The sequence below is a fragment of the Sinocyclocheilus anshuiensis genome, unplaced genomic scaffold, assembly GCF_001515605.1.
Source record: "Sinocyclocheilus anshuiensis isolate Anshui unplaced genomic scaffold, SAMN03320099.WGS_v1.1 scaffold782, whole genome shotgun sequence".
Classification (NCBI taxonomy): Eukaryota; Metazoa; Chordata; class Actinopteri; order Cypriniformes; family Cyprinidae; genus Sinocyclocheilus; species Sinocyclocheilus anshuiensis.
In genome coordinates, this window is record NW_015546111.1 from 2,301,634 (window position 1) to 2,313,659 (window position 12,026).

The window sequence follows — 12,026 nt, forward strand, 5'->3', positions numbered from 1 at the left end:
AAGCACGTGAAAATACCACATTTAATAACATGTTTTTACTCCAAACTCACTTCATAACGTCAGTCGAGTGTTAAATAAATCCTTCTGTGAGATGATGTGGCTTCCAGTGTTGCCAACTGCTTTCAATTGAAAGTAGCTAAAACTGGTAGCTAAATGTCACTAGATGACACCATAATGGCAAATTCACTGATCTGTATAAAGATGAATGCTGATCAGTGGGCAAGATGAGAACTTAGATACGGTTTGTCCAAGAAGTTGCTATATTTGTCCTTAAACTTTTGAAAAAAAAAAAGTCTAAAAAGGGGTGGGGAAGTCGCTAAATCTAGCTACAAAGTAGCTAAATTGGCAACACTGGTGCCTGTCCACAATTTTATCCCATAGATCTTTTGACAGTGCTTTGTCGCCCATAGTTGATTGTTTGTTTCAGTTGCACTACCAAGGACTGAAATACTCCAGGAAAGCTCTTTTCATGCTGAGCTAATCAAAATGACCACAGCTCATCACAGTTGAAAGTCAAATGGCTTTGTGAGCCATTGAAAAAATGATTAGCTACACCTCAAAGTTACCAGTCATTTTTAGGAGGGGGCTGATCCTTTTTCCAACTCAGTGATTCTGATTTTATTTTTTTCTGACATGTTGGTGTTATATCTTTCACTTGGATGTTATAAGTTGCTATAAGTAAATACAGCTGGATAAAACAAAAACTGTGGCGTCTTCATTTCAGGCTGCAATGCAACAAAATGTGATGTGTGTGTGTGTGTGTGTGTATATATATATATATATATATATATATATGTGTATATATATATAAAAGCTCTTTTCATACTGAGCTAATCAAAATGACCACAGCTGATCACAGTTGAAAGTCAAATGGCTATTTGTGTGCCATTGAGAAGGTGATTAGCTACACTTGATTGAGTTTACAAGTCATTTTTATGAGGGGTGTGATCCTTTTTCCAACTCAGTAATTCTGGTGCACATAAATCTTTTAGTTTTATCTCACTAAATAACAATATGTACAGTACATAAGGTTTTTATATTTAGTGAAGAAAACCTGAGTAATTCTTGCCAGTGCAAAACTCAAGGCACACCATTTAACATTAATATTCATATCTATAGCACAAATAATAAGGAATGAGTTATATTCTGAATTTTAATATTAAGTTCAAATTAAAAATGTAGCAGTTGTTTTTATCGACAACGACAAATGAGATAATAGGACAGCTTTTTTTTTTAAATAGCACAATACGCACAATGTAGCATCAAGTTTTATTTTCAAGAATACAAAAACATAACTCTCCGGTTAATTTTATACAGTGCTATGTTGACTTCATAAATCACTGGATAAAATGTATACACATTTTTTCCTGATATTTGGATTGCCTGCTCAAAATATTTAGGTTTAACTAGGCAAACAGCCAAGAGCCCTTTGAACAGAAGTTGTAACATACACACTGTAGGCCACTGCACTTCCCAATCAAACTGACTACATCAAATAAAATATCAGCGTAGAATGTGCACTGCTCACATCATGTAACAGTGCATTTTTGCAGGCTTAAAATATAATCACACCATTCTTTTATTTCCATTCAATACCGTTAAATGATTCAGTCTTAGTGGCACACTTTGACTCAGTGTCAATGGTATAATTCAGACTGCAGTACAAGTCAATCAAACTACTATCACAGTGTTAACATGACTACAGCGTGACAATCACTCTTTGGTTTTTATTAATTGACGTTCTGCCCATTCTTGCCATCCGCCTGGATAATGCTGAACCCTACAAGAGCAGAGAGTAAATTAGACAACTAAAGCAAACAGAACATCAATATACAGTATATAGACTATTGATCTTAAACTGGTTTAAATGTGCAATTTCTTTTATTTCCTCTTCAGAAAAAAACATTTTCTATTATGCATTTCATAAAAGCATTTATCATACGCATGCCATTGAAGAATGTGTTTATTGTTTTTGTTCTACCATTTTTGCAATTGAAATATAAGTGAATTGCATTTCAAAAATTAATATTTTCATAAAATATAGTTGGGAAAATGCAACATTTACTTTTGGCCTATGTCCCTCAATCAGGTTTGATTTTGGCTCATCATAGTAAAAAGTCTGGGCAGCCCTGCATTAAAGTATCATTATATTCACATAACCTACATTTTAATGTACTCGAGAAGTCGTCCTTTTCAAGAATGAAACTTTGTGTAAAGAGGCAAAGAAACAATCACTTGTTGTGTAATAAGCATAACTGCTCACTTGGTGTATCCTAAAGACACTGCAGTTTCCAGGGCTGTTTTGCTTCTTACACCCGCTAGGCAGGTGAACACTATATTTTGAGATTGTGAGGGCATGTCTCCTCCGTATTTCTCCTTGAATTCATCAGACTTGAGCTGGAGAGCTGAGTTCACCTGGCCCACTGCAGAAGAGAGGGTACAGTATTATAATTTATATAATGTGCCTTTAAATAAACAGTATACGGATTAGGCCGCATTGACTTACATGGCACGTTAATTGACCCAGGTATGTTCCCGTATTCCCTGAGTTCCCACGGCTCACGGACGTCTATAACTACACTGGATTCGGACAGCAGCAGTTTCTTCAGCTGCTCGTAGGACACATCTACTGAAGGCTGACTTGAAGAGCTGAAACGTCGTAATGAAGTACCATCATAACGAATGACACGGATGTCTGAAAGCCAGATAAGACACATTTGACCAACAGAGGCCACGCACTGCTACACGCACAGTTGTCATGTGATATTTCACCTTTAAAAAGAAGTGTCCCCTTTAGAACAAAAGCAGTTTTTTAAGTAACGTTACTTATTACAGCCCAAACTTTTCCAAATACTCGGAGACAGAAATCACATATGTCAAATCGGTAAAGATAAATGGAAGATTCACAGTGATTTTTTCAGAACTATCGATGTTAAGCACGGTATATTACATTTAACTGTTAAATAGGCCTATCAATGCAATATTTCAACACTCACGCTGTAAGCAACGCAAATGTGTCCTGTATGAAGTAACGTTAGTTGCCAGTCGTCTTGTAACAGGAATGACACTTCTGCTCGTTAAAACGCGGACAATACTCCTCGTCAGCCGTGAAGAGACATTTAACGCCATGCTAGGATTTATGGTAATGAAAGCTGCACGATGACGATGCTCCTTATTTCTTGTTTTGTATTTAAATATGGACGAAAACACGGTGGGACTGACTGTAGGTTACGTAGCTGGATTGCAGCTACCCACTACTCTTGCACGCATGCGCACAACTACAACTACGTATTAGCAGTGACGTTAGCTACTCTTCTTTTGCGCCCCAAACTCGTATGCAAAACCCTTCCCTCATAGTCATAATATGTGAATGTTCTGTTCGTCGTGGGTTTTTTTATGGTATGAATCTTCAACATATATGTAGAGAGGATTTTTTTTTTTTTCATTTTTCGTTTTAATTCGATTTTTTCTATTTTTCTCTTTTCTTATTTGTTACATTTCTGTTTAACAAAGTATTATAATGTATTTTGATATATTATTGTAATGTTTATGAATTATAATTTAACTGGCAATAAAAAGGTAAACCCACACGTGCTATGTGGTTCCAACTAATCAACTAATTACAGTATTAACTAGTGGTACTTGCTAAGGAAAGCATTTATAGGAAATATAGAAGTGTAGTTTTATTTTAATTTCTATATGAATAATACAATTTATTAAATTACATTTATTCAAAATGCAAGTCAGTATGCAGATCGCAAATATGCCAAAAAATAAGTAGAAAATGCATTTACAATATAATATATAATGCATAATAAATATTTAGCAAAGTATAATTGATTAAGTTATGCAAGCAATACAAATAGAGTGTGTAATAAAACAAACAAGAGGGAAATGTTACGTTTAATATATTATATTTAACAATGATATTGCATGCTCAACACAGCCCTTTTGTGTTTACATTTATACAAAAATAACAGAAACTGTTTCGGAACGAACCGAACAGCTCTTTTGTAACTACAGTAGATATACAAACGAGTTTGGCCATACAAGGTTCCGTAGTGCGTCGTTGATACGACCACGTGACACATGTGATACTTGTGCTTTCTGTTCTTCTCCAAATGCCACCTAATATGCTGACAAACTCTGTTAATTAAAATATAAACTGTCTCGGGGTTACGCGATTCCGGATTGTCGAAGTGTTAGATCCGAACACCAAAATTACCGACAGAAATTCTTCCGTATTTATAAACTTGCAAGCATATGTAAGTTATCAGCTTCGCTTTTCCACCTGGCCACTTGACAACGGACATTTACTTGGTAGTGAGCCTGGAGAGGAGGGGACCATAAACGGTGAGTTGGATTTATTACTATAATCCAAAGATCTGTTGACGTTTATAGCAACTCTTTTTAAAACAACCTTGTGTTATATAAACAGATCTGACTTGCTACCAGGAAAGCAAAGGCCTTTAACCAGCCAGTACCTGCTCTCAGTACTTGTATCAGTGACCTGGGCAAGTCTCAGGTGTCGTGCTCTTGTTTGCTGTGCTACAGTGGTTGTGCTACTGCTAACTAATTCTCTTGTATGCCTTTATTACCCTCACTTACTGATTCGTCAGTTATGGTTATGCCGTTAACAGGGGACTATCCTGTCTAAACTGTATTCAAATGCTGTCCTCTCAGTATACATGTAGTTCATATTAAAGCCTAGGACTGGTACTGGCTGTAATGTCTACCCACTGAGATAACTGAGATGGAAAAAATACTTAGGTGTGTAAATAGATTATCTTAATTCCATAGTTTTAAACTGTATGTTCTACAGTTTAAAGTATAAATAAACATTTGTTGAGGGGAAAAATCAGAATATGAAATATAATGTCAGTTTACATGTTGTGTGTCCTGATTTTTGCAGGTTGTAGACTTAGTTAGATTGGATTGTTTTAAAATAATTATTTAATTTTTTGAGGCATATTTTTTAGCTTTTTAGCTACATTGGATTATTTTAATATGTTTTATTCTATTATTTATTTATTATTTTAAGTCATTTTTAGCCTTTTGGGTAAACAATGGATTGTTTTAATATAATTCTTTTAAATTGAAAGTCATTTTGCACCCACCTTGGAAGTTTGCTGAGACCCTCTAGTGAGCCCTGGCCTCCAGGCATATGTGTTGTTTGATAATAGAGTTTTAGGCTTTAAAAACACAATTTTACCAGTGCTGTGGGCTCTCATACTTAGTGAGTGACTTTTTTTCCTAGATACAAATGCGGCTGAAAGACCCCTTCTCTTTAAAAACCGCAGACATGACCAAGCGGTCTAAGAAGCCTCGCGATGAGGACTCGTCTGATGAGGTTGGCGGTAAGAAAAGGTTTCAATGTAATTTCTCATGCCAGTACATTAGTCATGGGCTGCTTGGTACTCATTGTAAAAATCACAGAGAAGCATCCAAAGCATTTATCAGGCATTAAGGATTTATCGTGCATGTAGTTTATTCCGATTCAGATTGTGGATTTACCAATGCTCGCATAGAATTGTAAACTCTATAGATACATTCTAGATGTATATTTTGGTGTCATCTAGGATTGACGTGCCAGCATGTGAGCAGAGCAGTGGACCTCAGCTCAGTGAAGAAGGCAGTGACAGGCAACCTGTGGTCGGTGTGCTCCGATTGCCTTAAAGAGAGGAACATGCTTGAGGGAGAAGCAGCAGGAGCACATGACATTCTCGTGTGCCTCAAGTGTGGGTTCCAGGTGAGATCTTCTCACCCTGCGGCACTAATATATTGTTACAATATAGGCAGTTTTGTCATTGTGCAGTGACAGGTTGTTTGCGGCATATTCACATTTCACAAACGTATGAAACTTGACTTCCATAACAGACAATTTATTATAGGATATTTGCACACAAAGCAAGAATAACTGACAAGATATTTAAAACACTTTTAAGGCATTTTTATATGCTTAAATTCACACTGATTGTCAAATATGTAAAAGTTAAAAAAAAAAAATTTTTTGAAAGAAATCTCTTCTGCTCATCAAGCCTGCATTCATTAGATAAAAAAAATAGTAAAAACAATAAAATTGTAAATTATTATTACAATTCAAAATAACTGTTTTCTATTTTAACATATGAGATAACATTTATAAATAACATCCTTCAAAAATCATTCTAATATGCTGATTTGGTGCTCAAGAAACATTTCTTACTATTATCAATGTTGAAAAGAATTTAATTGTTTTGTAGAAACTGAGATCCACATCAAGATTATATGATGAATGGAAAGTTAAAAATAACAGCATTTATTTGAAATATGTACTGGCTGAATAAAAGTGGCAATTTATTTAAAAAAAAAAACAACAACTAAACCTTTGAACTTTGTTTTAAAAAAGAGACGTTAAAAAATTTAGGCTGGGTATGCTAAAAAGGTCATATTATTCACTGACCCCTGGTCATGCAGCATTTTCTAAAAGCAATTTGAGTGTCCCTACTGTTTCCTTTGCCTTTTACCCACAGTTGTTGTATGGGTCGTTTAAGCCATGACAGCACATTTAGGAGCATGGCAGAGGTTTGTTTGGCCTTGCGTTGACAGTAGGGGAAAAAAAGGATTTGTTTGCAGTCAGTTGATTTTGACTGACTGCAGAACTGGAAAAAATGTTTTTCAAAGAATTATACAAAAACTTGTCCAAAACTGCTTATTTTCCCCACAGGAAATAATATATGGAAACCTTGATATTGTGTATCTCTGTTTCAGGGTTGTAACCAGGCGGAAACTCAGCATTCCACAAAACACCGGCAAGCTCATCACTCTGACTCTCACTGTATCACCGTCAGCCTCAGTACATGGAAGGCATGGTAGGAAACATCAACTGATGATGCTGTATTTTACAATTATTTGTCCTTATGCATTTTGTGAAAGATCACCATATACACAAAAGTTTGGAGTCTGAATTATCTTTTTTTTTTAAAGAAATAAATACTTTTATTTAGCAAGTTTGCTTCAAATTGATAATAAAAGTGACAGTAAAGGCATTTACATTATTACAACAATTTTTGTTTTATTTCTTTTTAAAATGCTGTTCTTTTGAACTTTTTATTCACCAAAAATCATGGTTTCCACTAAATTATTAAGCAGCACAACTGTTTTCAACATTGATAATTATAATAAAAAAAAAAATGTTTCTTGAGCACCAAATCAGCATATTAAAATTATTTCTGAAGACTAGGAAAATGGCTCCTGAAAATTATGCTTTGCCATCACAGAAATAAATTGCATTTTAAAATCTGTTTAAATAGAAAACAGTTATTTTAAATCATAAAATATCTCACAACATTACGATTTTATTGTATTTTTGATGTTAATAAATGCCTTAGTGAGCATAAGAGACTGAAAAGGTAGTGTATTATCTTTTGACATAAAGGGCATAATAGATTGTATTTTGATGATTGTTTTACTCTTCTATGATAGGTGCTTTGAATGTAAGGAAGAGCTCTCCACTCACTGCAATAAGAAAGCCCTGGCTCAGACACTGGACTTCCTGCAGAAGCACTCAGCTAAGGCCACCTCAGGTATTTATTCCACAGGAAAAAAAGCAGAAGTGTGACTTTATCTTTGATTATAGGAAAACACCTTGTTTTTTTTCATCTGCTAATAGTAGTGACAGTCCTATATGCTGTTGTGGAGATTCGTCATTGATAGAGGCTGACTCTTCTTTAAAGATAAAACTAGAAAATGTCCTTGTTTACAGTGCTGTAGGGAGCTCAAATAAGAGCTGATTTCTTATATGGCTCTTTTAGAAGCTCCTCATTGTTTCTCTGTACACAGCAATGCCATGTTGGCTCATCTGTCGGTTACTGGTCTTCAGTTTTCCAGATACAATGAGGGGACATACGTTTCATCACACAGTCTTTAGGCAACCTAAAAGCACTGTGATACTTCATAGACAAAAAAAAATCTGCTATGTTTTCTTTAGTGTCCTCTCCTGTATTCACTGTATTCCTGTATCAGTTTTGTTTGTATAGCACTTTTTTACAATATATGAGTGTTTTTACAGTTGAAATAGATAACCTTGTGTCATTCTAAACCCTGGGTAAATGGAATCCTGAGTTATTTTCTCTCACTTTTCACACCGCTCATACTTTATTTATAATCTGACATTTCACACAGTACATTCATAAACAGTGCCAGCGACCATGATTGAATCCGTTCAGTGTGCAACGGGTTCAAATAACGACTTGTCTTTTTGTGCTTTCATATTAGTGAGAAGAATAATCTTGGAGGAGGAAAACTATCAAAGAGGAAAAATCCTCATTTGTTTACAACATGCTATGTTTCAGTTACTGTTTGAAGCTCGTGAATGTAATGACAATTATTGCAAGAAAGATGTAAAACTGCTCAAGAAAGACAGTAAAATGACACCCTCATTTTAGCATTGATTGGTGTCTAATAAGTGATGTATGAAACTATACACAAAGCAGCTGAGACAAACTTGTACTAAGGAATAGAGAGAAGTCTTAAGCTAAGAGTAAGAGTGGGGTTGACCTCGTTGCTATGGATGATGTCAGCATGCTTACTAACTATGCACACAGTGATTGGCTGATAGTCTCTGTCAGAGGTTTATTCATAGAAATATTGTAGAGCACACTATTATGTTGCCGTATTCAAATAAAGGTTTAAAAATAATAGCCTTAAGATGTTTTGTGAATAAGGGCCCAGGTCTATGATCAAGTGGTCTTTTTTATTATTATTATTATTTATTTATTTTTATTTTTTTGATTAATCTGTCTTGTGGGTCATTTTTCACTCCAAAATCAGAAGAAAAAATTATATTCTTATGGAAGAAAATTAACCATTTTAACATTGTGACATTGTTCTAATGACATTATGCTTTATTATCATAAAACTAATGGCACAATGTACACTACCGTTCAGATGTTTGGGCACAGGAAGTTTTTTTTTTGAAGGAAATTAATACTTTTGATCAGCAAGGATGCATTAAATTGATCAAAATGGACAGTAAAGACATTCATAATGTTACGGAAGATTTCTGTTTCAAATAAATGCTGTTCTTTTGAACTCTCTGTTCATCAGAGAATCCTGGCAAAAATTTATCTTGGTTTCCACAAAAATATTAAGCAGCCACAACAGTTTTCAACATTAATAATAATAATAAATGTTTCTTGAACAACAAAACAGCATTTTAGAATGATTTTTGAAGAATCATGTGACCCTGAAGACTGGAGTAGCAGCTGCTGAAAATTCAGATTTGCCATCACAGAAATAAATTCCACTTTAAAATATATTGAAATATATCGGTTTTAAAATGTAATAATATTCCACAATTTTATTGTTTTACTGTATTTTTAATCAAATAAATACAAGGATACTTCTTTCAGAATCATTTTAAAAATTAAAAATCGATCCCAAACTTTTGAACAGTTAAGACTTTTTTTGTCCTGTTGTTGTTATATTTTTTATTTTGTTTTGTGAATTGGAGTGAATTATGACCTTGCCAGTTTTAAGATAATTAGTCATGTAAGTCATTAATTTGGTAAAGACTATTTGAAATTATGAGGACCAGCACAATGGAGTATGATCATGTAGTTGTGAAGGGATTATTGTGAAGAAACCATCTTAATTACTTTCAGTCACAGCTGTCTGATGTTGTTTTATTTGAGTTTCAACTAAATGCCATAAACGACAGCTTGGATTCTCTGGTATGCTAGCTTATATACCTTCTCCGTTTGATTTTGACGGTAAATGCCAAAGCACAGTGTCTGTTAAAATTGTCATTTCCCTTTTCAACGATCAGCAAAAGTGTATAAAATTTCACATAGCCGTGAAATATGCTACCACCTTGTCCTTGCACGATGCTTAACAGTCATTGAATTTGTTTCCGTCCCTGTCCATGCCCTGATGCTCTAGTGTCTAGAAGCCCAGCCTAACTAGTCGACTGCCACTCCAGGGGCAGCCAGGCTCTTGCTGGAGAAGCTGTGCTCCAATTCCGTTACTGCCGCATGGCTACGCTCAATGGCATTAGGCGCTTGAGTGGTGCTCCCCGGTCGGATTCCCTGAAGAACGGCTGCAGCTGTGTGGCGGATCCTGAGCTCTGCTCCTCCCCCTGATCTGCCACATCGCCCATGATTCTTTTTCTCTCACTCCGAGCTTCAGGGAGAGGGTCTCGTTTTCTTCAGGAGGGAAGCTTGTTTCAGATATAGAGCATCCTCAGCTGTTGAAAAGCAGTGGATGTTGTGAGAAGGACTTTTTGGTTATGAAATAGCTGTGTTGTCACATTTACTCCAAACATATGATTACTTAGCAACTATGCTTGGGAACAAACTTTTATTCTTTCTTGTTGTGGAAAACCAGTCCACTCCAGACGGAGTCAGACTCAATCATCTTTGCAGTATGGCCTTGAGCATAATCAAACATCTTGGTGTTCGCCAGATGATAATTGTATATAGTCTCTGTCCGATCAAGCCTGATAGACCCTCCGAACTAATAAACTCGAAGACAGGGAAAAACCGTCGCCCACTTGGTGATTTTCTTCTGGTGGTGGTCTGTGGTATTTGGCCAGAGTTGGGCCACCTCCTGTACACATCCTTCTTACCCAGCTCTTTAAATGACCTGTTGCTATTCTTCCATGCTCATTGTTCCTGGCTTGCTGACTAAATGAGGGAGAAACGGGCAGCCATTGTGGCTGTGAAATGGACTGGCACTGGCACAGAGGAGCTGGTGAAATTGCATTTCTGCAATATTTGAAGGCCAGGGTCTTTTTTTTTCCCAGACAGAACCTGTTGTTGTGTTCGCTTTTTCTCATAGACCCGTGGCACAAAAGAGCCCCAGCAAGAATTTTCCAGAATCCATAATAGTTTTCCACAACAACAGCAGGGAGAAGAAAGAAAATCTATTAACTGCGCTCTCTCACCAAAAAGGCCTTCAGCTCAAGTGCCAGAGTCTTGGTAGAAAGAGACTTGACCTCAGAGAGCCAGGCTTGCGCTTGAAACACAGCTGGGAAGGCTTTGTTTGAGCAAATTAAAATGTTTTTGCTTCAATAGACATCAGAGGCTGGCACATGCAGCAGTTGAATCTTCATTTTCTCATATTGATTTTCAGTCTCATTTCATATTTCATGAGGTGAGGGTTCAAACTTATTTTGCTTTACATTGCTTGTTTTTATTCATTTAGTCTTTTTCTAAACACAGTTTTAAGCAATTTGCATGATAATCCTGAGTAAGTGGATAATATTAAAATAAGCATAGAATTGTACCTTGTACACAAGGTCTCTTTTTAATCCATTATGGTTGCTGAGTGTATCTGTTGGTAAACCAGTCTAAAACAGCTCAGCACTTGGAAAGTAACATTTCGAAGAAGGGATTAGGCCTGTCGCGATAATTAAATAACCGTCTAATCGCGATTATTTGATCTAACCGCGGTTGTTTCAGAGTCAGACAACCGCGATTAGTGTGCTTTTTATACGAGACAAGGGGGAGTCATACACCAAAAGAAACAGAAGAGCACCAGTTTGCTTTTCATGCACTGTATAGCCTATACAGGGCTCCAGACTCATTCTTCCCACTGGTCGCTCTTTTGCAACTAACTTTCTCAGCTGGTCGCACGAGCACATGATTTGGTCGCAATATTTTTATTTTTTTTTACGCTACAACATGGGATTATTCAATGCATGCTGATGAACTTTTATCATAGTTTATAGTTATATGGAAACGAAAGTGGTTAACATTCAACCCGTTCTTTATCATCAGTAGTATTATTTGTGATTTGAATTTTGTGAATGGGAGTTTCTCTTTTGCTGTGTTAAGCCGCGGGCTTCGGTTGCTTTCACTTTCGAATTCGCGATCTTGTTGTCACTGTTTTTCTTAAATACATCTACACACCTTTAATTTTTTAAAGACTAAAACAAAAGATGGATTCATTGTTATCCTTAAAGGTCCCATGGCATGAAAATTTCACTTTATGAGGTTTTTTAACATTAATATGAGTTCCCCTAGCCTGCCTATGGTCCCCCAGTG

At 36.0% G+C, this 12,026-nt stretch overlaps 2 protein-coding genes across 4 annotated transcripts in view; one reads left to right on the forward strand and one right to left on the reverse strand.

Annotated features, from left to right (window-relative positions):
* Positions 1-1,261: 1,261 nt before the first annotated feature.
* On the reverse strand, positions 1,262-3,317 carry LOC107700689 (thiosulfate sulfurtransferase/rhodanese-like domain-containing protein 3). 2 transcript variants are annotated; one of them, XM_016502429.1, is made up of 4 exons: positions 3,009-3,317; positions 2,507-2,695; positions 2,264-2,423; positions 1,262-1,780 (listed from the first exon to the last, which is right to left on the reverse strand). In XM_016502429.1, exons 1-4 carry the CDS (start codon positions 3,127-3,129, stop codon positions 1,714-1,716), a joined length of 537 nt encoding a protein of 178 aa, XP_016357915.1. In that variant the 5' UTR covers positions 3,130-3,317; the 3' UTR covers positions 1,262-1,713. The 2 variants fall into 2 exon arrangements, with proteins under 2 accessions (XP_016357915.1, XP_016357914.1); XM_016502428.1 differs by having other exon boundaries at positions 2,997-3,317.
* Positions 3,318-4,452: 1,135 nt separating this feature from the next.
* Positions 4,453-12,026, forward strand: part of usp45 (ubiquitin specific peptidase 45) — a 42,898-nt gene continuing 35,324 nt past the window's right edge. Inside the window, exons 1-5 of one of the 2 annotated variants that reach the window (XM_016502544.1) lie at positions 4,453-4,525; positions 5,258-5,357; positions 5,580-5,749; positions 6,751-6,851; positions 7,465-7,565. In XM_016502544.1, coding sequence (XP_016358030.1) covers positions 5,264-5,357; positions 5,580-5,749; positions 6,751-6,851; positions 7,465-7,565 — 466 coding nt within the window. In that variant the 5' untranslated portion in view covers positions 4,453-4,525; positions 5,258-5,263. The remainder of the gene's footprint in view (positions 4,526-5,257; positions 5,358-5,579; positions 5,750-6,750; positions 6,852-7,464; positions 7,566-12,026) is intronic. The other variant, XM_016502545.1, reaches the window with a different exon arrangement.